This window comes from Pongo pygmaeus, chromosome 20 (assembly GCF_028885625.2).
Source record: "Pongo pygmaeus isolate AG05252 chromosome 20, NHGRI_mPonPyg2-v2.0_pri, whole genome shotgun sequence".
Lineage (NCBI taxonomy): Eukaryota > Metazoa > Chordata > Mammalia > Primates > Hominidae > Pongo > Pongo pygmaeus.
In genome coordinates, this window is record NC_072393.2 from 51716135 (window position 1) to 51741949 (window position 25815).

General features: G+C 49.8%; 1 protein-coding gene across 5 annotated transcripts in view; it reads left to right on the forward strand.

Annotated features, from left to right (window-relative positions):
• The window catches only part of MEIOSIN (meiosis initiator), a 52604-nt gene that overhangs the window by 17999 nt on the left and 8790 nt on the right, over positions 1–25815 (forward strand). For 3 of the 5 annotated variants that reach the window (XM_054466219.2, XM_054466218.1, XM_054466217.1), the window contains 7 exons: positions 227–297; positions 4499–4603; positions 9287–9416; positions 20321–20432; positions 23282–23419; positions 24120–24365; positions 25606–25714. In XM_054466219.2, the coding sequence (XP_054322194.1) occupies positions 227–297; positions 4499–4603; positions 9287–9416; positions 20321–20432; positions 23282–23419; positions 24120–24365; positions 25606–25714 (911 nt within the window). The remainder of the gene's footprint in view (positions 1–226; positions 298–4498; positions 4604–9286; positions 9417–20320; positions 20433–23281; positions 23420–24119; positions 24366–25605; positions 25715–25815) is intronic. The other 2 variants (XM_054466221.1, XM_054466220.1) reach the window with 1 other exon arrangement.

The following is a 25815-nucleotide window of genomic DNA, read 5'->3' on the forward strand; positions in this document are numbered from 1 at the left end:
CCAAGAATGCTGGGATTACAGGCGTGAGCTACCACTTCTGGCCAAGGTTTAGCTGTTTAATTTGGGTCTTTGGGCCCATAATTTGTTGGGGCTAGGGACTCTTATTTTGGGATCTCTGGGTGCTCAAAGGAGCATCATAGGGAAGATGAAGGGTGCCCATCAGGGTTCCTGCCTATCCTTCCTGCAATCCCAGAGGTCACTAATCATTCTTTTTCCCTCTTTGCAGATGTTTGGTTCCAGCAGATACTTGGGCTCCTCTGAACAGCCCAGAGCTAATTCACTGGGTCCCAGTGACAGGTAAGGACTTGCCCCATCTCCCTTATAGCCCCAGCCACTCTCATTGAATAATAATAACAAAAACATTTGCTGAGCATTTACCGTATGCTAGACTCTTTGCCAAACCTTTTGTTTGTGTGATAACTGTTAATCCATACAACAACATCATGAGGAAGTGTATACAAGGATGCCTACCATTTTCCAGACGAGAGCACTCTGAGGTGATCGGCAAAGATCATTTCTTATTTATTTATTTATTTATTTATTTATTTATTTATTTATTTTTGAGACAGGGTTTCACTCTCGTTGCCCAGGCTGGAGTGCAGTGGTGCGATCCCAGCTCACTGCAACCTCTGCCTCCTGAACTCAAGTGATTCTCCTGCCTCAGCCTCCTGAGTAGCTGGGACTACAGGCGCATGCCTCCGTGCCTGGCTAATTTTTGTATTTTTTGTAAAGATAGGGTTTTGCCATTTTCCCCAGGCTAGTCTTCAACTCCTGGCTTCAAGTGATCTGCCTGTCTCAGCCTCCCAAAGTGCTGGGATTACAGGTGTAAGCCACCATGCCCGGCCCATTTCTTTTTTTATTTTTAGGGCAAAGATAACTTCTAAGGTCCTTGCAGCCTGTGACATTCTGAGTTTGTTTGTTTTCAGAGTTAGGGTCTCACTCTGTTGCCCACGCTAGAGTGCAGTGGTGGCATCATAGCTCACTATAGCCTCGGACTCCTGGATTTGAGCCCGGGCTTGATCCTCCTGCTTCAGCCTTCCGAACAGCTAAGATTACAGGCACATGCCACCACACCCAGCCAGTTTTTCTATTTGTTGTAGTGACAGGGTCTTGCTATGTTGCTCAGGCCTGTCTTGAACCTCTGGCCTCAAGTGATCCTCCTGTCTTATCCTCCCAAAGTGCTGGAATTACTAAACCACCACGCCCAACTGACAGAGTGTCTTTCTTTCTTTCCTTTTTTTTTTTTTTTTAAGACAGAGTCTAACTCTGATGCTTAGGCTGTAGAGTGCAGTGGCGTGATCTTGGCTCACTGCAACCTCCACCTCCCAGGCTCAAGCGATTCTCCTGCCTCAGCCTCCCAAGTAGCTGGGATTACAGGTGCCCGCCACCATGCTCAGCTAATTTTTTTTTTGTATTTTTAGTAGAGCCAGGGTTTCACTGTGTTGGCCAGGCTGGTCTTGGACTCCTGACCTTGTGATCCGCCTGCTGGAGTGCAGTGGCACGATCTGGGCTCACTGCAATCTCCACCTCCCAGATTCACGCTATTCTCCTGCCTCAGCCTCCTGAGTAGCTGGGACTACAGGCGCCCGCCACCATGCCTGGCTAATTTTTTATTATTTTTTTAGTGGAGACAGGGTTTCACCATGTAGCCAGGATGGTCTCGATCTCCTGACCTGGTGATCCACCCACCTCAGCCTCCCAAAGTGCTGGGATTACAGGCGTGAGCCACCGCGCCCAGCCTTTTTTTTTTTTGAGATGGAGTTTCACTCTTGCTGCCCAGGCTGGAGTGCAATGGCATGATCTCGGCTCTCTGCAACCTCCGCCTCCCGGGTTCAAGCGATTCTCCTGCCTCAGCCTCCTGAGTAGCTGGGACTACAGGCGCATGCCACCACGCCCAGCCAATTTTTGTATTTTTAGTAGAGATAGGGTTTCACCATGTTGTTCAGGCTGGTCTCGAACTCCTGATCTCAGGTGATTCACCCGCCTTGGCCTCCCAAAGTGCTGAGATTACAGGTGTGAGTCACCAAGCCTGGCCTCTTTCCTTTTTTTTTTGAAACAAGATCTTGCTCTGTCACCTACGCTGGAATGTGGAATGCAGTGGTGCAATCCCAGCTGACTGCAGCCTCGACCTTCTGGGCTCAAACAATCTTCCCACCTCAGCCCCCTGAGTAGCTGGGACCATAGGCGTGCACCACCACGCCTGGCTAATTTTTGTATTTTTCGTAGAAATGGGTTTTTGCCATGTTGCCGAGGCTGGTCTCAAATTCCTGGGATCCAGTGATCCACCCAGCCTCCCAAAGTGCTGGGGTTACAGGCATGAGCTACCACGCCTGGCTCTTTCTTTTTAGACAGGGTCTTTCTCTGTTTCCCAGGCTGGAATGCAGTGACATGATCACACTTCACTGCAGCTTTGACCTCCCAGACTGAAGCAGTCCTCCCACATCAGCCTCCCGAGTATGCAGGACCACAGGCACACGCCACTATGCCCAACTAATTAAAAAAAAAAAAAATTGGCCAGGTGTGGTGGCTCACACCTATAACCCCAGCACTTTGGGAGGCCAAGGTGGGTGGATCACCTGAGGTCAGGAGTTTGAGTCCAGCCTGGCCAACATGGTGAAACTCCATCTCTACTAAAAATACAAAAATTAGCTGGGCATGGTATAATCCCAGCTACTTGGGAGGCTGAGACAGGAGAATCGCCTGAACCCAGGAGGCAGAGGTTGCAGTGAGCCGAGATCGCGCCATTGCACTCCAGCCTGGGCAACAAGAGAAACTCTGTCTCAAAAAAAAAAAAAAAAAAAATCGTGGACAGGGTCTCACTATGCTGCCTACACTGTTCTGAAACTCCTAGGCTCAAGTGATCTTCCTGCCTCAGCCTCCAAAAGTGCTGGGATTACAGGCATGAGCCACCATGTCTTTACTTCCTTTGTTTTATTCACGCATTCATTCATCTATCAAGCACCTACCAAGTGTAATGAATCTTATAGAGGGGATTTTCACAGCAGATTGGATGTTGGATCAGATTTCTCCCTCCCTCCAAAGTCTGGATAAAGAAAAAATAAGGCCAAAGTTCATGTTAACCCCTACCATCTCCCCCAGTGACTTTCCATCCAACTGTCTCTTCATTAACTCCAAAATTAAGCATCTACGGGGTTATGTCCTGATAAACCCATCATAAACTGAAAATATTGTATGTCAAAAATGCATGGTTGATGGCTCAGGCCTGTAATCCCAACACTTGGCGAAGCCAAAGTGGGCTGATCAATTGAGGTCAGGAGTTTGAGACCAGCCTGGCCAACAGGGCAAAACCCCATCTCTACTAAAGATACAAAAATTAACCAGGCATGGTGGTGCGTGCCTGTAATCCCAGCTACTCAGGTGGCTGAAGCAGGAGAATCACTTGAACCTGGGAGGCGGAGATTGCAGTGAGCCAAGATCACGCCACTGCACTCCAGCAACAGAGCAAGACTCAGTCTAAAAAGGAAAAAAAAGCATAGCTGATTGGGAGCTCTGGCCCAGTGTTGCTGCCCAGCACAGTAAGAGAAGTATGGCTTCTACTGAATTTGTATGGCTTTCACACCATCGTAAAGTCGAAAAATGTTAAGTCCTACCGTTGTAAGACAAGGACTGTGTACTTTGTTTAGGTTCTCTACCTAGATACTATGCTCAGAAGAAGCACCATGAAGAAAATGAAGAATGCCTATCCTGCTGCCCATTCCTCCTGGAATTTTAGAGTTGCCCACAATTCATACTTTCATCCCCCTTTCTAGATGTGGGGGTCCTTGTATTGATAAAGACTGTTAGTTGTGAAGAACAGAAACCTAGCAAAAACTGGCTTAAGCATAAAAAGGGATTTATTGGATCATTTAAACAAAAAATTCAGGGATGTCGGCCTTGGCTGGTTCCAGAATGGAGGTTAAATGATGTTGCCGGGAATCTGCGTCTCTTGGCTCCGGTATTGTCTGTGTTGGCTTCTGTCTCAAGCAGGTTCTCCCTTTGCTTTATTTATATATTTTATCTTATTGTTTGTTTGTTTGAGATGGAGTCTCGCTCTGTCGCCCAGGCTGGAGTGCAGTGGCGTGATAGCTCAGCACAACCTCTGCCTCCTGGGTTCAAGGGATTCTCCTGCCTCAGCCTCCCGAGTAGCTGAGATTACAGACATGTGCTACCAGGCCTGGCTAATTTTCTCGTAGTTTTAGTGAAAATGGGGTTTCACCACGTTGGTCAGGCCGGTCTCGAACTCCTGACCTCAAATGATCTGCCTGCCTCAAATGATCGACCTCCCAAAGTGCTGGGATTACAGGCATGAGTCATTGTGCCCAGCTGCAGTTTGTCCCTTTGGAAGGGCAAGATGGTTCCCAGCAGTTCCAGGTCTATATTTTGCCAACTCCATATACCCAGAAGAGAAAACTTCTTTCTAAGATTGATTGACTCTGATTGGCCAAACCTAGGATTACCACTCCAACCCTGAACCAATCACTGTGACTATTCTCGGCAGGACCTTGGTTTTGTGCTCCCTAGTGGAAGGGGAAGATAAGGTCAACCCCTCCGAATCACATGGACTGAGAATGGAGGAGAAATGGTTGCTCAAAGGAAAACTGAGGTACTGTTAACAGAAAAGGGGGGATTGGATGTTGGCCAAGCAGAAACATAGCCCATTCTTCAACACCTCTTACCCCTAAAATCATTCTGACAAATGACTGTACACACACGCTTTCTTTCTTTCTTTCTTTTTTTTCTTTTTTTTTTGAGACGGAGCTTCGCTCTTGTTGCCCAAGCTGGAGTGCAAGGGCGCAATCTTGGCTCACTGCAACCTCCGCCTCCAGGGTTCAAGTGATTCTCCTGCCTCAACCTCCCGAGTAGCTGGGATTACAGGCGCGTGCCACCACGGCCAGCTAATTTTTTGTATTTTTAGTAGAAATGAGGTTTCACCATGTTAGTCAGGCTGGTCTTGAACTCCTGACCTCAAGTAATCTGCCCGCCTCGGCCTCCCAAGGTGCTGGGATACAGGCGTGAGCCACTACACCCAGCCCCACACGCTTTCTTGAACTAACATTTCATGAACACTCCCTATGTACCAGGCACTATATGAAACACCTTCCAGATAAGATCAAAGTTTTCCTAGCCACCTCCATTTTGTAAAGGAGGAAGAAACAGGCACAGAGAAGTTAAAGCAGTTGCCCAAAATCACACAGCAAGTGGCGGAACTAGGATTTGAATCCCAGTCTTTCTGCTTCAAAAACTGGAGCTTATATATCAACCCTTATGCCACCTCCTGGGATTGTCCCCTGCTTTGTCTCACTTTGGGGCAGCTCTTACTCTTACAACCCTACACACTATTAAACAAATGAAGGCCGGGCACGGAGGCTCACGCCTGTAATCCTAGCACTTTGGGAGGCCGAGACGGGTAGATCATGAGGTCAGGAGATTGAGACCATCCTGGCTAACACCGTGAAACCCCGTCTCTACTAAAAATACAAAAAATTAGCCAAGCGTGGTGGCAGGCACCTGTAGTCCCAGCTACTTGGGAGGCTGAGGCAGGAGAACGTGAGGGTGAGGCTGAGGAGGCGTGAGCCCGGGAAGCAGAGCTTGCAGTGAGCTGAGATCGCGCCACTGCACTCTAGCCTGGGTGACAGAGCAAGACTCTGTCTCAAAAACAAACAAACAAAACAAAACAAAACAACAACAACAACCAGGGCAAAAGAACATTCCAAACAGAGAAGGCAGAAATAAAATGGGCAGTTTAGAGAAACAGAAAGAAAACCTATGTGACTGGAGCTGACCTGTTCCCTGAAAACCCAGAGGGCACAGCTGGGATTAGTGGATGCAAATATAGAGACTGTGAGGGAAGAAATTGGCTAAAACCTGAACCATCCAGCAAAGAAAGAGGCAGCTCTGGGAGGTGGTACCTGGCTCCTGGAGGCCACTGAGAAGACAGCCCAGGTTGTACTACTTCAGGACTACTGCCCAGACACTGGGGATGCCAAGACATTGGGATTCCCAGCCACTCAGTTGCTCCCTTTCTAACCTCTGTGTTTGCCCAGAAGGTTCACCCGGTGCTTTGTAAAACCCAGAATAAACACCCAGGGACTATGGTTTATATGAAACCCTCTGAGACAAGGTCAAATAACACCTTGAACTTTATAAGTAGACCTGGACACTTTTTCTTCCTTACTTCCTGAGTTGTTTCTTGTCGGGTCTGCCAAGGGCCCCTCTAGAACACAAGGGAAATAATGTGATATATATATTTTTTTATATTTATAATTATATATATATTATATATATTTTTTATATTTATAAATAAATAAATATGTGTATATATGTATATACATATATGTATATATATGTGTGTATATATATATTTATTTATTTATTTATCAGGCCTAGACAGGAGTTTAAACTCAGCCTACTCAATTTATCTTGAAGGATAGAACCCCAACACCCCCTTGGCTCAAAGTTATGGTTTCCACCAGGAGGTAACTTGGGGACTCATCAGTGATTTTTTTTCTTTTTTTGAGACAGAGTTTTGTTCTGTTGCCCAGGTTGGAGTGCAGTGGTGCAGTCTCGGCTCACTGCAACCTGTGCCTCCTAGGCTCAAGAAATTCTCCTGCCTCAGCCTCCTGAGTAGCTGGGATTACAGGCGCTCACCACCACACCTGGCTGATTTTTGTATTTTTAGCAGAAACAGGGTTTTGCCATGTTGGCCAGGCTGGCCTTGAACTCCTGGGCTCAATGATCTGCCCACTTCAGCTTCCCAAAGTGCTGGGATTACAGGTGTGAGCCACCATGACTGGCCAACTTTTAATTTTTTCGTAAAGGCGAGGTCTCACTTTTTTTCTCAGGCTGGTCTTGAACTCCTGGGCTCAAGTGATCCTCCCACCCTGGCCTTCCAAAGTGCTGGGATTACAGATGTGAGCCACCACACTCAGTCAAAAGCAAAGCACAGCCTCTTCATGTATTGGTGACACCGCACTTGCCACTTAGCATTCAGATCAATTTCCTTTTACAAGCTTCTTATTTTTACTTTTTTTTTTTTTTTTTTTGAGACGGAATCTGGCTCTGTCACCCACAATCTCAGCTCACTGCAGCCTCCGCCTCTCAGGTTCAAGCAATTCTCGTGCCTCAGCCTCCTGAGTAGCTGGGATTATAGGCACGTGCCACCACGTCCAGCTAATTTTTGTACTTTTGGTAGAGACAGGGTTTCTCCATGTTGGTCAGGCTGGTCTCGAACTCCCGACCCCAGGTGATCTGCCCGCCTCAGCCTCCCAAAGTGCTGAGATTGCAGGCATGAGCCACCACGCCTGGCCTGCTCTCACCATCTTGAAATTCTCAATTTTTGAACAAGAGGCTCCACATTTTCATTTACAATGGCCCCTGAACTCAGTAAATTATGTAGCTTTTTCTGGTCTTACTTGCAATTTTGTTTGTGTGACAATTTGATTAATTACTTTAGCCCCAACTATACTGTAATCTCCAGAAGAAGGGGCTGTATTTGTTCTTGGTGTTTTTTGTTTTATTTTTCAAGACAGGGTCTCATTCTTTCACCCAGACTAGAGTGTAATGGAGTGATCATGGCTCACTGCAACCTCGACCTCCGTGGCTCAAGTGATCCTCCTGCCTCAGCCCCCCAAGTAGCTGGGACTATAGGCACGCGCCACCGGCATGGTGGAGTGCACTTCTTTTTTTTTTTCTTTTTTTTTTGAGATGGAGTCTCGCTCTGTCGCCCAGGCTGGAGTGCAGTGGTGCGATCTCGGCTCACTACAATCTCCGTCTCCTGGGTTCAAGCTATTCTCCTGCCTCAGCCTCCCGAGTAGCTGGGACTACAGGCGCCCACTACCACGCCCAGCTACTTTTTGTATTTTTAGTGGAAATGGGGTTTCACCATATTGGCCAGGCTGGTCTCGAACTCCTAACCTTGTGATCTGCCCGCCTTGGCCTCCCAAAGTGCTGGGATTACAGGCATGAGCCACCGCACCCGGCCGGTGGAGCGCACTTCAACAAAAAATTAAAAAATTAGCCAGCCAGCAATTCTCCTCTCTCAGCCTCCCAAGTAGCTGGGATTACAGGCGCCCACCACCATGCCCGGGTAATTTTTCGTATTTTTAGTAGAGACAGGGTTTCACCATGTTGGCCAGGATGGTCTCGAGCTCCTGAGCTCAAGTGATCCACCAGCCTCAGCTGCCCAAAATGCTAGGATTTCAGTCATGAGCCACCGCGCCCAGCCGAGACAATTTATTTCATGTCTTTATTTATTAATTCACTTAGCAAATACACAGTGAGTCATCACAATATGCCAGACCCTGTTCTAGGTGCTAGGGGTACAGTGGTACCCCCGACACAGGTGACAGCCTGGTGAAGTGATCAGAGGTGTGTGAGCACCGGGGCGAGGGGGCCTTAGCAGAGCTACCTTACACATCCTGTGGAATGACGATCAGTTGATGGGAGAGAGACAAAGAAGCAAGGGAGGACACCAGAATGGTCAGCTGGGGCAGGATGCAAATGATAAGCCACATTAGGAACTTTTCTTTTTTGAGATAGAGTCTCACTCTGTCGCCCAGGCTGGAGTTCAGTGGCATAATCTCAGCTCACTGCAACCTCCACCTCCCGGGTTCAAGAGATTCTCCTGCCTCAGCCTCCCCAGTAGCTGGGATTACAGGTGCCTGCAACCATGCCTGGCTAATTTTTGTATTTTTATTATTATTTATTTATTTATTTATTTAGAGACGGAGTCTTACTTTGTCTCCCAGGCTGCAGTGCAGTGATGCAATCTTGGCTCACTGCAACCTCCACTTCCCGGGTTCAAGGGATTCTCCTGCCTCAGCCTCCCAAAGTGCTGGGATGACAGGCATCAGCCACTGCACCCACCCCACATTAGGACCTTAAACTTGATCCTTAACAATGGGATGGCATGGAGAGGTTTGAAGCAAGAGAGTGACATGGTCAGATTTGTGTTTCAGAAAGGTCACCCTGACTCTAGCGGAGAGTAAGGATGGAAGAGGCCAAATGGCAGGGTCGAGTGAACTATCGGGATGTTAACACATGGACTAGGGCAGGGCTGTGGGGTTGAAGAGAAGGCCATGGAAGAGGAGTGGGTAAGATTTGGTGACTGACTGATTAAGGGCTAAGGGAAAGTAACAAGTACGGGTGATGCCTGGGATTCTGTCCTGCGTGTCCAGGGTGGGGTGTGGCAGCCCTAAAATGAGTAACACAGACAGGAGGTTTGCGGGTTGGATGTGGAATTCAGTTTTGGATGTCCTAACCAAAACCAGCTCCTGTCCACAAATAGGAATCAGAGGAACCAAAACAAGCTCCTGTCTCCAAACAAGAAGCAGAGGAAAAACCACACTAGCAAGCTGCAAGAGTTGGCACTGCTGCTGCCCATAGCCCTGAAGACGGGGACCAAGAAGCTCACAAAGGTACGGGGACTAGAGGAGAGGGGCCAGATTTGGGAGGCAGGTCTTTAAATAGCAACAAATGGGTCACCCTCTCCTGGGAAACCTGGACAGATCCTTTCAGTGGCAGCATTCAAATGGGAATGGTGCTACTCTGAACGGGAATTTCTGGGAGTCTGTGATCCCATAACTAGGTGCCTGGGGGATCCTTTTTTGCAAAGGAGAGAGGAGAAACCGGGCTGGGGAAATAGAGAGAGCACAAAGATCATTGTTCCAGGAATCAAATAGCCATGGGTTTGAGCCCTCTAGCTTCACAGCTACAGAACTCTGGGCAGTTCCTCAGGCTACCCAGACTTTCTTTTTTTCTTTGTTCTTTTTCATTTTTTGAGAGGGAGTCTCACTCTGTTGTTCAGGCTGTAGTGCAATCTCGGCTGACTGCAACCTCCACCTTCTGGGTTCAAGCAATTCTCCTGCGTCAGCCTCCCGAGTAGCTGGGATTACAGGTGCCCACCACCACACCTGCCTAATTTTTGTATTTTTAGTAGAGACAGAGTTTCACCATGTTGGCCAGGCTGGTCTAAAACTCTTGACCTCATTATCCTCCCACCTGGGCCTCCCAAAGTGCTAGGATTACAGGCATGAGCCACTGTGTCCGGCCAACTGTCTAAGCTTCAGTTTTCTCAACTGTCAAACAAGGGAAAAGAACTCTTGGAGCCGGACGCAGTGGTTCATGCCTGTAATCCCAGCACTTTGGGAGGCCGAGGTGGGCGGATAACCTGAGGTTAGGAGTTCAAGACCAGCAGTGCCAACATGGCGAAACACCATCTCTACTAAAAAAGACAAAACTTAGGCAGGGTGCTGTGGCTTATGCCTGTAATCCCAGCACTTTGGGAGGCTGAGGCGGGCAGATCACGAGGTCAAGAGATCGAGACCATCCTGAGCAACATGGGGAAACCCCATCTCTACTGAAAATACAAAAATTAGCTGCGCGTGGTGGTGTGTGCCTGTAGTCCCAGCTACTCAGGGGGCTGAGGCAGGAGAATCGCTTGAACCCTGGAGGCGGAGGTTGCAGTGAGCCCAGATCATGCCACTGCACTGCAGCCTGGTGACAGTGCAAGACTCCATCTCAAAAAAAATTAAATTAAAAAAATAAAAAGACAAAACGTAGCCAGGTGTGGTGGTGGGTGCCTGTAGTCACAGCTACTCAGGAGGCTGAGGCACGAGAATCACATGAACCTGGGAGGTGGAGGTTGCAGTGAGCCGAGATTGCACCACTGCACTCCACCCTGGGTGACTTGCTACCCAGAGACACTGTGAGACCAAAATGACCATATAGCTATGACAGGCCCAGTGCATAGCATGCCTCAGGTAAATGTCAGTTTCCCCTCTAGCACCTTGTTTTGTGACTTATGGGTATCATCTCTACTAGGCAGGAATAGATAAGGTTTCCCTCTGTGTCCCCATAGGCTACTTCATAAATGCATATAGTGCTGAGCTAACACCTTGTGCCCAATGGGAGTACCTTAATTTGGAATTCAGATCTTGAAGCCTTGGTAGGATGTTTTCCTGCTCTGTTTCCTCCCATTCATTCATCTACTCATTCATTCATCAGGCATTATGAAAGACTGTTGGATGCAGGCAGCTGTTCTGTTGCAATAGGGAGAGGCAAGGAAATTTGAGACTCAGAGCTCATCCCCTGGGAACTCTGAATCTAGTCAGGAAGATGAAGATTTGAACACAGGGGCCAGGCACGGTGGCTCACGCCTGTAATCCCAGCACTTTGGGAGGCCAAGGTGGGTGGACCACCTGAGGTCAGGAGTTCAGGACCAGCCTGGCCAACATGGTGAAACCCCATCTCTACTAAAAATACAAAAATTAGCCAGGCACAGTTGCTCACTCCTGTAATCTTAGCACTTTAGGAGGCCAAGGCTGGCGGATCACTTAAGGTCAGGAGTTCAGGACCAGCCTGGCCAACATGGTAAAATCCCACCTCTACTAAAAATACAAAAAAATTAGCCAGGCATTGTGGCATGTGCCTGTAATCCCAGCTACTCAGGAGGCTGAGGCAGAAGAATTGCTTGAACCCAGAAGGTGGAGGTTTCAGTGAGCCGAGATCGCGCCACTGCACTGCAGCCTAGACAACAGAGCAAGACTCCATCTCAAAAAAAAAAAAAAAAATTAGCCGGGTGTGATGACATGCACCTATAATCCCAGCTACTTGGGAGGCTGAGGCATAAGAATCACATGAGCCTGGGAGGTGGAGGTTGCAGTGAACTGAGATCACACCACTGCACTCCAAACTGGGCAGCAGAGCAAGACTCCGTCTCAAAGCAAAAAAAAAAAAAAAAAAAAAAAGATTTGGCTGGGCGCAGTGGCTCACGCCCGTAATCCCAGCACTTTGGGAGGCTGAGGTGGGTGGATCACTTGAGGTCGGGAGTTCGAGACCAGCCTGACCAACATGGAAAAACTCTGTCTCTACTAAAAATACAAAAAATTAACCAGGCATGGTGGTGCATGCCTGTAGTTCCAGCTACTCGGGAGGCTGAGGCAGGAGAATCGCTTGAACCCAGGAGGCAGAGGTTGCGGTGAGCTGAGATGGCGCCATTGCACTCCAGCCTGAGCAACAAGAGTCAAACTCCGTCTTAAAAAAAAAAAAAGATTTAAACACAGGAAAAGCTGATCCCAGCTAGAGTGTGTGACTTGCCTTTAGAGAGGTTCAGAGGAGTGGGTGTTTGGAACAGATTTTCCTGACCCTGACCCTAACCCTGACCCTTATCCTGCCTACCACATCTGTCAACTACCAGGTCATGTGGATTCTCCTAAATCTCTCTCACTAGTAGGTGCTTACTTATATATATAAAGCACCTACTGCTATATTAAATCCCTGAGTTTCCTGTGGTAACAAATCACCCCAGACTTTAGTGGCTTAAAACAACACAAATTTATTCTGCCCTTTTTTTTTTTTTTTTTTTTTTTTGAGATGGAGTCTCACTCTGTTGCCTAGGCTGGAGTGCAATGGCGCGATCTCGGCTCACTGCAACCTCCACCTCCCAGGTTCAAGTGATTCTCTTGTCTCAGCCTCCAGAGTAGCTGGGATTACAGGCACAGGCCACCACGCCCGGCTAATTGTTTTTTTGTATTTTTAGTAGAGACAGGGTTTCACCATATTGGTCAGGCTGGTCTCAAATTCCTGACCTCAGGCGATCCACCCGCCTTGGCCTCTGAAAGTGCTGGGATTACAGGCGTTAGCCACCACGGCCAGCCAAATGTATTCTCTCACGGTTCTGGAGTTCAGAAGTCCAATATCAGTCTCAGTGGCTTTTTCACTTGTTTGGTTGTTTTGGGGTTTTTAGGTTTTGTTTTGTTTTGTTTTTGAGACAGGATCTCGCTGTCTCACACAGGCTGCAGTGTAGTGGCTCGACCTTGGCTCACTGCAGCCTCTGCTTCCCAGGCTCAAGCAATCCTCCCACCTCAGCCTCCCGAGTAGCTGAGACTACAGGCTCATGCCACACCCAGCTAATTTTTTGTATTTTTGTTAGAGACGAGGTTTCACCATGTTGCCCAGGCTAGTCTCAAACTCCTGACCTCAAGTGATCCGCCCACCTTGGCCTCCCAAAGTTCGGGGATTACAGGCTATAAGCCACTGCACCCAGCCAGTCTCACTGGTTTAAAGTCAAGTTGTCAGCAGGGTTGTTTCCTCTTAGAAGCTCTAGAGAGTTTGTTTCCTTTCTTTTTGCCAGCTTCTGGAGGCTGCCTGCATTTCTTGACCCATCATGGTTCCTCAAAGCCAGCATGGAAGCATCTTCAAATGTCTTTCCTGTCCTACCGCTTCTGTTGTCACATTGCCTTCCCTGCCTTTGACATTCCTGCCTCCGTAAGATTATATGTGATTACACTGGGCCCACCCAGACAAACAGGAATAATCAGGCCATCTCAAGATCCTTAACACAGCCAGGCACGGTGGCTCAGCAGTTTGGGAGGCTGAGGCAGGTGGATCACCTGAGGTCAGGAGTTTGAGACCAGCCTGGCCAACATGATGAAACCCCGTCTCTACTAAAAATACAACAAATTAGCCAGGAGTGGTGACACGTGCCTATAATCCCAGCTACTCAGGAGGCTGAGGCGGGAGAATCGCTTGAACCCAGGAGGCAGAGGTTGCAGTGATCCGATATCGCGCCATTGCACTCCAGCCTGGGCGACAGAGCAAGACTCTGTCTCAAACGAAAAAAAAAAAAAGATCCTTAACTCAATCATATCTGTAAAGTCCTTTCTTTCTGCCATACAAGGCAACATATTCATAGGTTCTGGGGACTAGGACATGGACATCTTTGGAACTTTGAGGGGATGCATTATGCAGTCCACCATGGTGCTAAAAATATTTGAGGAATGTGAGTTTTTGGCATGCATAGGTGCTGGAATAGCCCTTGGGGAGCCAGAGATGACTACGACACAGTCCCTGCCCTCGAGGAATGGCAGTCTTGTCAGGGGACTGGCAGTGTTTCATAAATGACCAGATGGCCACATTGCTTGGAATTCTCCCCAGGCCTCAGCCTACTTATTTACCATGTATCCTCTGCTGTCTTCAGAACCCCTCTTCTCCCACCTCTTCATCCTTCCCTCAACTGCATCATGGGGTCCTGCTCCACAGACAACCCGCATCCCAGGGCCGTGGGACATGCTCAGTCCAGTGCTCCACGCCATAGCGGGAGCTGTGATGAATTGCCTCTCCTGTGTTAGAGACTTGGGGTGCAGCTTCGATTCAGAGCGTCCTTCCTCACCACTCTGGCTGGTGAATTGCCCCCTACCCCGTCTGATCATGTAGGTTCTCCCTCTGACCATGAACACCCTCAGCGTATCACTGCAATTACTTCCTTGTTTCTGACCTCCTTTAGGTGGAGTTCTGCGAGAGCCATAAAGGAGACATCTCTGTCCGCCTTGCCCACAGGGCCTAGCAGAGAGCAGAGAGCAGAGAGCAGTAACAACCGTTCCCAACTTACTGAGAGTTCCAGGTGTCAGATCTTGAGTGCTGAGTGTCTTAGATACATTTTTCTCATTTAACTCTCCCGCAAGGCTTGTGAGAGATGTATGGCTATGCTCATTCTTTGTTCTGAGGAAACTGAAGTGTAGAGAAGGGTCACATCGCCCACAGGCACAGAGTTGAGATAGAGAGAGAGACAGACAGAGAGAGGGAGGAATTCAGATGTGGCCAAGCACAGTGGCTCACGCCTGTAATACCAGCACTTTGGGAGGCTGAAGCAGGCAGATTCCTTGAGTTTAGGAGTTCGAGACCAGCCTGGGCAACGTGGCGAAACTCCATCTCTACAAAAAATACAAAAATTAGCCAGCCATGGTCCCCGCTACCCAGGAGGCTGACGCAGGAGGATAGCTTGAGCCTGGGAAGTGGAGGTTGCAATGAGCTGAGATCGCACCACTGCACTCCAGCCTGAGCAACGGAGTGAGACTCCATCTTTTTTTTTTTTTTTTTTTTTTTGAGACGGAGTCTCGCTCTGTAGCCCAGGCTGGAGTGCCATGGCGCCATCTCGGCTCACTGCAAGCTCTGCCTCCTGGGTTCACGCCATTCTCCTGCCTCAGCCTCCCGAGTAGCTGGGATAACAGGTGCCTGCCACCACGCCCGGCCAATTAGTTTTTGTATTTTTAGTAGAGATGGGGTTTCACCATGTTAGCCAGGATGACCTCGATCTCCTGACTTCGTGATCCGCCACCTCAGCCTCCCAAAGTGCTGGGATTACAGGCATGAGCCACCGTGCCTGGCCATGAGACCCCATCTTAAAAGAGATAGAGTCAGATGTATCTTACTCCAAAGGCTCTTGCCTTCAACCATTCTGTCACTCAAGGTTCAATAGATGTTTGTTGAATGACTGAATGAGCTCCCTTGGTTGGGACAGTTACAGGACCTGTTGATCTTACCTTCAGAAGGTCTTTGAGAGTTCAGACTCTGGTGTAGCCCCCAAGCTAACTTTCCTGAAGTTTCAATTACTGAGGCATCTGTCTTGAAATCTGGGATGATGCCCAATTGCTTTCTACATAAAATCTTTATACTAGTAATAATAAGTAACATTTATATATTACTTCATGGTTTATAAGGACTTTTTCTTAGCAAGTGCCAACCATATGCTCCTAGCCTGGTATTAGAGATAATAAGCTTAAAAAGACTGAGGCTGGCCGGGTGCAGTGGCTCACGCATGTAATCCCAGCACTTTGGGAGGCCGAGGTGGGAGGATCACTTGAGGTCGGTAGTTCGAGACCAACTTGGCCAACATGGTGAAACCTGTCTCTACTAAAAATACAAAAATTAGCCACGCATGGTGGCACATTCCTGTAGCCCCAGCTACTCAGGAGGTTGAGGTGGGAGAATCGCTTGAACCCGGGAGTCAGAGGCTGCAGTGAGCTGAGATCGTACCACTGCACTTCAGACTGGGCAACAGACCGAGACTCCCTCTCAAAAAAAAAAAAAAAAAAAGACAGAGGCCAGGTGTGGTGGCTGATGCCTGTAATCCCAGCACTTTGGGAGGCCAAGGCGGGTGGATCACTTGAGCCCAGGAGTTTAAGACCAGCCTGAACAACATGGCGAAACCTCATCTTGATAAAAAATACAAAAAATTAGCTGGGCATGGTGGCATGCGCCTGTAGTCCCAGCTACTTGTGGGGCTGAGACAAGAGGATTGCTCGAGCCTAGGAGGTGGAGGTTGAAGTGAGCTGAGATGGTACCACTAAACTCCAGCCTGGCCAACAGAGCAAGAGACCCTGTCTCAAAAAAAAAAAAAAAAAAAAAAAGGCCAAGCGCAGTGGCTCACGCCTGTAATCCCAGCATTTTGGGAGGCCAAGGTGGGCGGATCATGAGGTCAGGAGATCGAGACCATTCTGGCTAACATGGTGAAACCCTGTCTCTACTAAAAAATACAAAAAAATTAGCCAGGCGTGGTGGCGGGCGCCTGTAGTCCCAGCTACTCGCTGAGGCAGGAGAATGGCGTGAACCCAGGAGGCGGAGCTTGCAGTGAGCCTAGATCGCGCCACTGCACTCCAGCCTGGGTGACAAAACCAGACTCTGTCTCAAAAAAAAAAAAAAGCGCAAAAAAAAAAAAAAAAAAAAAAAAAACAGCTAAAAAAGACTATTGGCCGGGTGTGGTGGCTCACACCTGGAATCCCAGCACTTTGGGAGACCAAGGCGGGCAGATCACAAGGTCAGGAGTTCGTGACCAGCCTAGCCAGCATGGTGAAACCCCATCTCTACTAAAAATACAAAACATTAGCTGGGGCCTGGTGGCACGCATCTCTAGTCCCAGCTACTCAGGAGGCTGAGGCAGGAGAATTGCTTGAACCTGGCAGGCAGAAGTTGCAGTGAGCTGAGATCGTGCCATTGCACTCCAGCCTGGGCAACATAGCGAGACTCTGTCTCAAAACAAAAAAAAATAAAAAGAAAGACAGAGTTGAGCACAACAGCCAGGGCTCGAGACAACGTGGGGCTGCTGGGGACCAGAGACACAGAGGCTCCAGGACCCCATTCCCCACCCACTCCTACAATTCTTCAGTCGGCAGAGACCTTCTTGTTCTGCTATCTAGCCCTCACTGCAGCCCAGTGAGACAGGGGCTACAGCTACAGGCTGAAGTGCAGTGGCATGATCTCAGCTCACTGCAACCTTTGCTTCCTGGGTTCTAGTGATTCTCCTGCCTCAGCCTCCCGAGTAGCTGGGATTACAGGCGCACCCCACCACGCCCGGCTAATTTTTGTATTTTAGTAGAGACGGGGTTTCACCATGTTGGCCAGGCTGGTCTCGAACTCCTGACCTCAGGTCAGGTGATCCGGCCGTCTTGGCCTCCCAAAGTGCTGGGATTACAGGCATGAGCCACTGTGCCTGGCCAATATAGGCCGTTTTTGAATCCCTTGTTATACTCTTTTATTTATAATGCTTATCACACAGACTCTGCTGGGTGATTTCACATACCCTAATTTATTTAGTTCTAATGATAATCATCTGAGCTGGAATTAATATCCTCATTCCCGTCACACAGATGAGAAGAACGAGGCTCAAAGAAATAAAAATACCCTGTTGCCAATACACAGCCGGGAAGTGGCAGATTGGCCCCAGGTTCTCCAAAACCAGTGTCCTCTCGGCTGGGTCACCTCTGTCTCTTAGGTCACAGGGTTAGATTATAGCTTCCTTCTTTTCTTTTTTTTTTTTTATTGAGACACAGTCTCGCTCTGTCACCCAGGCTGGACTGCAGTGGTGCGATCTCGGCTCACTGCAACTTCCGCCTCCTGGGTTCACACCATTCTCCTACCTCAGCCTCCCAAGTAGCTGGGACTACAGGCGCCCGCCACCACGCCCAGCTAATTTTTTATATTTTTAGTAGAGATAGGGTTTCACCATGTTAGCCAGGATGGTCTCGATCTCCCGACCTTGTGATCCTCCAGCCTCGGCCTCCCAAAGTGCTGGGATTACAGGAATGAGCCACCGCGCCTGGCCTATAGCTTCCTTCTGTGGACCACACTGAATCATTTCAGTGACTGTCTGTGTTTTATAGAACACCTTCACATGAGTCCCTTCATCAGACCATGTTTCCTGATCTGGAGTTTGGAAGATTACTGCTGTTGTCTTATTTTTCTAGGGATCCAGTTTGATTCAAAAAGTACTTCCTGGTGTTCTCCCCTCACCATTTCCCCAGGATAACTCCTTCTACTCTTCAGATCTCAGTTTATTTATTTATTTGAGACAGAGTCTCTCTCTGTCGCCCAGGCTAGAGTGCAGTGGCATGATCTCGGCTCACTGCAACCTCCACCGCCTGGGTTCAGGTGATTCTCTTGCCTCGGCTTCCCAAGTAGCTGAGACTACAGGCGTGCACCACTACACCTGGCTAATTTTTGTATTTTTAGGAGAGATTGGGTTTTGCTATCTTGGCCGGGATGGTCTTGAACTCCTGACCTCAAGTGATCCACCCACCTCGGCCTCCCAAAGTGCTAGGATTGCAGGCATGAGCCACCACGCCCGGCCCAGATCTCAGTTTAAATGCTACTTATTCAGAGAGGCCTTTTCAGACACCCTAATTTTGGAACACCTTGTTATACGCTTTTATTTATAATGCTTATCACACAGTCGATCATTTTCGATGATTTGTGAGTTTATGAAGATGTGTTGCTCTCACTAGATTGTAAGCTCCATGAAGTCGAACAAAAGCATGTCCAGTTTACGCTGACACACCTAGCCCCTACTCAGTCGTAGTCTCTTTTAGCTTTGTGACTCCAGTACCAACTCAGGAGGTATTTGGTGGCTGCATGGATGGCGCCTACAGGGCAGGAGGCATGCTTCTTGGTACTTTGGGGAGACTCACTCCTTCGACAATCCCTGGCTTAGTGACCTCTCAATTCTGTGTGCTTGAGATGAGAAACCAATATGCTACAGTCTCACCCTTAACTAGTTCACGGTCAGTGGGAGAGAATGAACAATGATTATAAAACAGTGTGGCAAGCGCCTTGGTGGAGGTAGGCCCAGGGTGTCACAAGAGTGCAGGAGGGGGCCAGGTGAGGTGGCTCATGCCTGATCCCAGCATTTTGGGAGGCTGAGGCGGGCGAATCATCTGAGGTCAAGAGTTCAAGACCAGCCTGACCAACATGGTGAAACCCCATCTCTACTAAAAATACAAAATTACTCGGGCATGGTAGTGCATGCCTGTAATCCTAGCTTCTTGGGAGGCTAAGGCAGGAGAATCGAATCACTTGAACCTGGAAAGTGGAGGTTGCAGTGAGCTGAGATTGCGCATTGCACTCCAGCCTGGGTGACAAGGGCAAACCTCTGTCTCAAAAAAAATAAATAAATAAAATAGTGCAGGAGGGAACAGCTGACCCAGCCTGGGTGAGGGGGGCAGAGAGGCGGCACTTCTGGAAGAGGAGACCACTGTGCAGAGGCTCAGAGGAGGAGAAGCCTGTGAGGGAGTTCATGGGGAGAAGAGGAGGGCTTTGCAGATAGAAAATACAGCATGAGCCAGGGGCCAGGCAAGACGCCAGTGAGTGTGCGCCAAAAACTGCACCAGGAGGCAGGCGGACCTGGATTGAGATTCCAGCTCTGCTGCTCCATCTCTGCAGCCTTTATTTGAGACAGTCTTGCTCTGTTGCCCAGGCTGGAGTGCCATGTCACGATCTCAGCGCACTACAACCTCCACCTCTTGGGTTCAAGCGATTCTCCTACTTCAGCCTCCTGAGTAGCTGGGACTACCAGCATGTACCACCATGCCTGGCTTATTTTTGTATTTTTATTACAGACGGGGTTTTGCCATGTTGGCCAGGCTGGTCTTGAACTCTCAACTTCAATGATCCATCCACTTCGGCCTCCCAAAGTGCCGGGATTACAAGTGTGAACCACTGTGCCCGGCCAATCTCTTTAGCCGTAGCAAGCCCCTTAGCACTTTGAGCCTCCGTTTCTGTAGCTGTAGCCCCTGTCTCACTAGGCTGCAGTGAGGGCTAGACAGCAGAACAGGAAGGTCTCTGTCAACTGAAGAATTGTTGGGGTGGGTGGGGAATGGGGTTCTGGAGCCTCTGTGTCTCTGGTCCCCAGCAGCCTCACATTGTCTCGAGCCCTGGCTGTTGTGCTCAACCCTGTCTTTCTTTTTTTTTTTTTGAGACAGAGTCTCGCTCTGTTTCCCAGGCTGGAGTGCAATGGTGTGATCTTGGCTCACTGCAACCTCCGCCTGACAGGTTCAAGCAATTCTCCTGCCTCAGCCTCCCAAGTAGCTGGCATTACATGCATGTGCCACCACACCCAGCTAATGTTTTGTATTTTTAGTAGAGACGGGGTTTCACCATGCTGGCCAGGCTGGTCTTGAACTCCTGACCTTGTTATCCGCCCACCTCAGCCTCCCAAAGTGCTGGGATTACAGGCGTGAGCCTGGCCAACCCTATCTTTCTTTTGAGGCAGAAGGAGATTCTAGTGCATGTCCTGCAGTACATTCAGTACCTCCAGAGAAACATCGATGCCGCTAAGGCCTTGTTCAAATGCCACATCACCACTGGGGAAGGTGGACTTGTGGGTAAGTAGTTCAGCCAGTGTTTCCTGGTGCCTGCGATGTGCCAAGTGTTGTTCCAGCCATCAGGGATACTGAGTGACCCTTCTATCAAGGCCTGGTATAGGGGACAAAGAGAGATATGCAAGATGCCTCAGAGAAGAGGGGCCTTGGAGCTGGGCCTTCAGGACTGTAGGAGATGCAGGGAAGCCCAGCCAAGCAGAAGAAACAGGCCGGGCACAGGGGCTGATGCCTGTAATCCCAGCACTTTGGGAGGCCGAGGCAGGTGGATTGCTTGAGGTCAGGAGTTCGAGACCAGCCTGGCCAACATGGCAAAACCGCGTCTCTACTAAAAATACAAAAATTAGCTGGCGTGGTGGTGGGCGCCTGTAATCCCAGCTACTTGGGAGGTTGAGGCAGGAGAATCACTTCAACCTGGGAGGCGGAGGTTGCTGTGAGCCGAGATCGCGCCACTGCACCCTAGCCTGGGCGACAGAGCAAGACTGTGTCTCTAATAATAATAATAATAATAATAAATATATACATAAAATAAAATAAATCTGATCATGACCTTCCCCTGGCATAAAATCCCTCAGTAATTTTCATCTTCTTCACTTCCCTCCATAGCCAGGTGCTGGAAGCCATTTGGGATCTCATCCCTGCCTTCCTAGTCCCTGCCAAACCTCCCCAGCCTCATCTACCATTCTGCCAGCGTATTTGGTTTATTTATTTGTGTTTTTTATTTTGTTTTGTTTTTTGTTTTTTGTGTTTTTTTTGAGACGGAGTATCACTCTGTCACCCAGGCTGGAGTGCAGTGGCATGATCTCTGCTCACTGCAACCTCTGCCTCCCGGGCCTCTGCCAGTATATTTTACACTACAATAACAGCGACAGCACCCAGCACATCTAGCCTTAGGGGACTGGTATGTTCCAGGTGCTGTGGTATGTTTCTTTTTTTTTTTTTTGAGATGGAGTTTCGCTCTTGTTGCACAGGCTGGAGTGCAGTGGCGTGATCTTGGCTCACCGCAACCTCTGCCTTGCAGGTTCAAGTGATTCTCCTGCCTCAGCCTCCCGAGTAGCTAGGATTACAGGCACCCACCACCACACCCGACTAATTTTTTTGTATTTTTAGTAGAGACGGTGTTTCGCCATATTGGCCAGGCTGGTCTCAAACTCCTGACCTCAGGTGATCCACCCACCTCGGCCTCCCAAAGTGCTGGGATTACAGCTGTGAGCCCCTGCTCCCAGCCTCTTTTTTTTTCTTTCTTTCTTTTTTTTTTTTTTTAGACAGGGTCTCACTCTGTCACCCAGGCTGGAATGCAGTGGCATGATCATTGCTAACTGTAACCTCAAACTCCCAGGACTCAAACTCCAGGGGTCAAGCAATCCTCCTGCCGCAGACTTCTAAGCAGCTTGTATTACAGGCATGTGTCACCAACATCCAGATAATTTTTTTTTTTTTGAGATGGAGTTTCTCTCTGTCACCCAGGCTAGAGTGCAGTGGCGTGATCTCAGCTCACTGCAAGCTCTGCCTCCCAGGTTCAAGCCATTCTCCTGCCTCAGCCTCCTAAGTAGCTGGGACTACAGGCGCCCGCCACCACACCCAGCTAATTTTTATATTTTTAGTAGAGACAGGATTTTGCCGTGGTTGCCAAGCTGGTATCACCTCAAGTGATCCACCCGTCTCAGCCTCCTAAAGTGCTGGGATGACAGATGTGAGCCATTGTGCCTGGCTCTGGCTAATATTTTTGTTTGTTTTTTCGTAGAGACAGAGTCTCACTATGTTGCCCAAGCTGGTCTTAAACTCCTGGGCTCAAGCAGTCCTCCCGCCTTGGCCTCCCAAAGTGCTGGGATTATAGGAGTGAGCCACCAAGCCTGACTTGTTTCTATGTATTAATTCACATTTAATCGTCAGGACAAATACCGAAGGGAAAAGCTAATGTGGTCCCGTTTTGCAGGTGATGGAACTGAAGCCCAGAGAGGTTAAGGTCACAGCAGAGATGAGCTTGAGTCAGGGCCTGGCTCAGAGCCCACACACATCATCTCCATGCCACGCAGACCTCCAATCACACCCAATGACTTGCCTGTCCCCAGACACCCCACGCGCGTCTTCTCATGCCTGCAAGCTCTTACTCAGATAGTTTCTTCTTTTTTTTTTTTTTTTTTTTGAGGCGGAGTCTCGCTCTTTCGCCCAGGCTGGAGTGAAGTGGTGCAATTTTGGATCACTGCAAGCTCCACCCCCTGGGTTCAAGCGATTCTCCTGCCTCAGCCTCCCGAGTAACTGGGATTACAGGCACCCGCCACCACGCCCAGCTAATTTTTGTCCCTGACATGTAGTATAGAGGACTGGTCATGAAGTGAGAGACTGGAGTCAGGGAGATGAGGAAAGACACTGTTTGGAGTGATCTAGACAGGACAATTAGGCCCAAGCTAGCGCTGTAGCTGAGAATGTGGGTAGAAGTGAGTAAACCTAGGAGATGTTAATGAGGAAGAATCGAGAGGCCAGAGGGAAAGGCTCCAGTGACCTTGGGGGGGTGGGGTAGGAGACCCTCACTGTGTTGAGGAAGGCGGGAGGAGGTACGGGTGCGGGCGGGGAGAGGGTGAAGCATCCTCAAGGTGCCCAGTCTGGAGAAGTGTTGATTCCGTTCTCCCACTGAGCCAAGGCCCAAAACAGCCCTGAAGAAACCTGAGTTCTCACCCTCTACTTTCACAGTCCTGACTAAGCAGCCTTGGATAAGCCCTCAGTTTCCACACTGTAAAGTCAGCCTGGGGGCCCACCCTGACCCGGGACTGAGGAGCATTTTCTGGAAGGCGGGAACTGCAGTTGGGTGCAGATGGGGTGGAGGATCTGAGATGTTTCCCTCTCCATCCCTGCAGGGCTGGGTCAGAATCCAGCCTGGGGCCCAGCCAGGCGGAGGAGACACTCTACTCCCTCCAGCTCCCCAAGCTCTCAGAAGTCCCGTCTCCAGGGGGCGTGCCAGAAGCCTCGGAAGAAGAAGCTGACCCAGGCATCAGGTACAAGCTGTCACTGGAGGCGGAACCAGAAGCCCGGGTCACCCGGGAGCGGGGCTCCTTCTCCAGGGATATCCTTACTCTGGGGGCCTTCTCAGCACCGTGTGCCTGGGTTTAACTCCCAGCTTCTCCTTGTATTAGCACTGAGGTCTCACACCCAGAAACTTGGGGTTCACTGGTCTATGGCAGAACCTGGGCATCAGTATTTTTTTTTTTTTTTGAGACAGAGTCTCACTCTGTCCACCAGACTGGAGTGCAGTGACACATCTCAGCTCACTGCCACCTCTGCCTCCCGGGTTGAAATGATTCTCCTGCCTCAGTCTCCCGAGTAGCTGGAATTACAGGCATGTGCCACCATGCTCAGCTAATTTTTGTATTTTTAGTAGAGACAGGGTTTCGCCGTGTTGGCCAGGCTGGTCTCGAACTCCTGACCTCAGGTAATCTGCCTGCCTCAGCCTCCCAAAGCGCTGGGATTACAAGCATGAGCCACTGTGCCTGGCCAGTGTTTTTTAAAGGTCGCAAGAAGATTCTGACATGTGGACAGGGGTTGAACAAAGAGGCCTGTGATTGAGGATCTGGGCATTCCCATACCAGGCCAGGCATAGCTTTGACACCGACAAGGACGTTTCCCACCTGAACCCTATTCTGGTGACAGGCAGGTGACTCCCAGGCCCCTCTGACACCTGAACCTCTGCTCCCCCAGAAAGCCAGACTCGGACCCCGAAGCCTCGCCGCTCCCTGGCCCTGAACAAGCCTGAGAAGCTGGTGACCCCATCCCCAGACCAGAAAGGAAGCGGCACAGCGGGGACCACTACCCCTCCAAGGTGCCCTGACTCCTGCGGTCACCCGAGGCCTGCATCATCCTCGCCTCCAGGTGACAGAAAAGGAGGACAGTCCCAGCTGACGCTGTTGGATCTGGCCGAGGACACCATCCACTGTGACATCTCAAGTGGGTCTCTTTCCTCACTCTGAACTTAGTCTTTCATTGAGATGCCACTTTGGGGGCACCTGCTGTGTCCCAGACACAGTAACAGTAGTGGGGGCTGCAGCAGTGAATAGGAAACACCACCTTTCACTTCTCAAGCTTGTGGCCTTGCTCTGGTGGTCTTCATCGCAGGCTGTGTCGTGGCTGTAAGGGGGGGACGAGATCAGCGTCATCGTCTTGTGTGGGCTTCCCATCACAGAACCGGGGAGGAGGCAGGGCCTCCACCTCAGGCCTAACTTGGCTCTCCCGTGCCCCGGTCACTGCACTGGTTTGGAAAAGGTGTGGTGATGCTTTCAAGCAGAGAGCTAGGCCAGAGGGAGGGAGGTCGGAGCTCGAAGCTTTGAGGCCTCAAGTCATCTCGTTCCTCTATTTGTTCATTCAGCCTTTTCTTTTTTTTTTTTTTTGAGATGAGTCTTGCTCTGTCGCCCAGGCTGGAGTGCAGTGGTACAATCTCGGCTCACTGCAACCTCTGCCTCCTGGATTCAAGCGACTCTCCTGCCTCAGTCTCACGAGTAGCTGGGATTACAGGCGCGCACCACCACGCCCAGCTAATTTTTGTATTTTCAGTACAAACAGGGTTTTGCCATGTTGACCAGGCTGGTCTTGAACTCCTGATCTCAGGTGATCGCCCACCTTGGCCTCCCAAAGTGCTGGGATTACAGGTGTGAGGCACTGTGCCGGGCCCATTAGAGTTTTTTGTTTGTTTGAGACAAAGTCTTGCTCTGTCGCCCATGCTGGAGTGCAGTGGTGCAATCTCGGCTACTGCAACCTCTTCCTCCCAGGTTCAAGCAATTCTCTGCCTCAGCCTCCAGAGTAGCTGGGATAGGCGCCCACCCCCATGCCCGGCTAATTTTTGTATTTTTAGTAGAGACGGGGTTTCACCGTCTTGGCCAGGCTGGTCTTGAACTCCTGACCTTGTGATCCACTGCCTCAGCCTCCCAAAGTGCAGGGGTTACAGGTATGAGCCACTGTGCCCGGCCCCTATTACAGCTTCTGACAGGGATGTGGGATTCAAAAAACCCAGGGGTGATTTGGGGCACCCCTCAGCCTCACACCGACACGACACCCTGCATCCTGAGGTTTGGGCTAGGATTGGGGAGTGAGAGGGTGTGTGGCAGAAGCTGGCACCCCTTTGTCCCCTGCTTCTTGGCTTCCTGGAATTTGGCCCAGTCCCCAGGCATGGTCATCCTGATCTGCCCCTTAGGCTGCTGGTGCCAGGGCAGTGTCCAGGATGACACGCCTTTCCCTGCGCTCCTGGCTCAGGAAGATGTGGCGAGGATCCATTTTCTCAACAAGACCCAGCCTCATCCCAGGTAAGGGAGTCCCCAGGGCACTGAGTGGGCGGTGCTGAGGGGTTTGGTCTGGTGTGGGTGAGGGGTAGTGAGAAGAGAGGCCAAGTCGCGTCCTCTGTGGG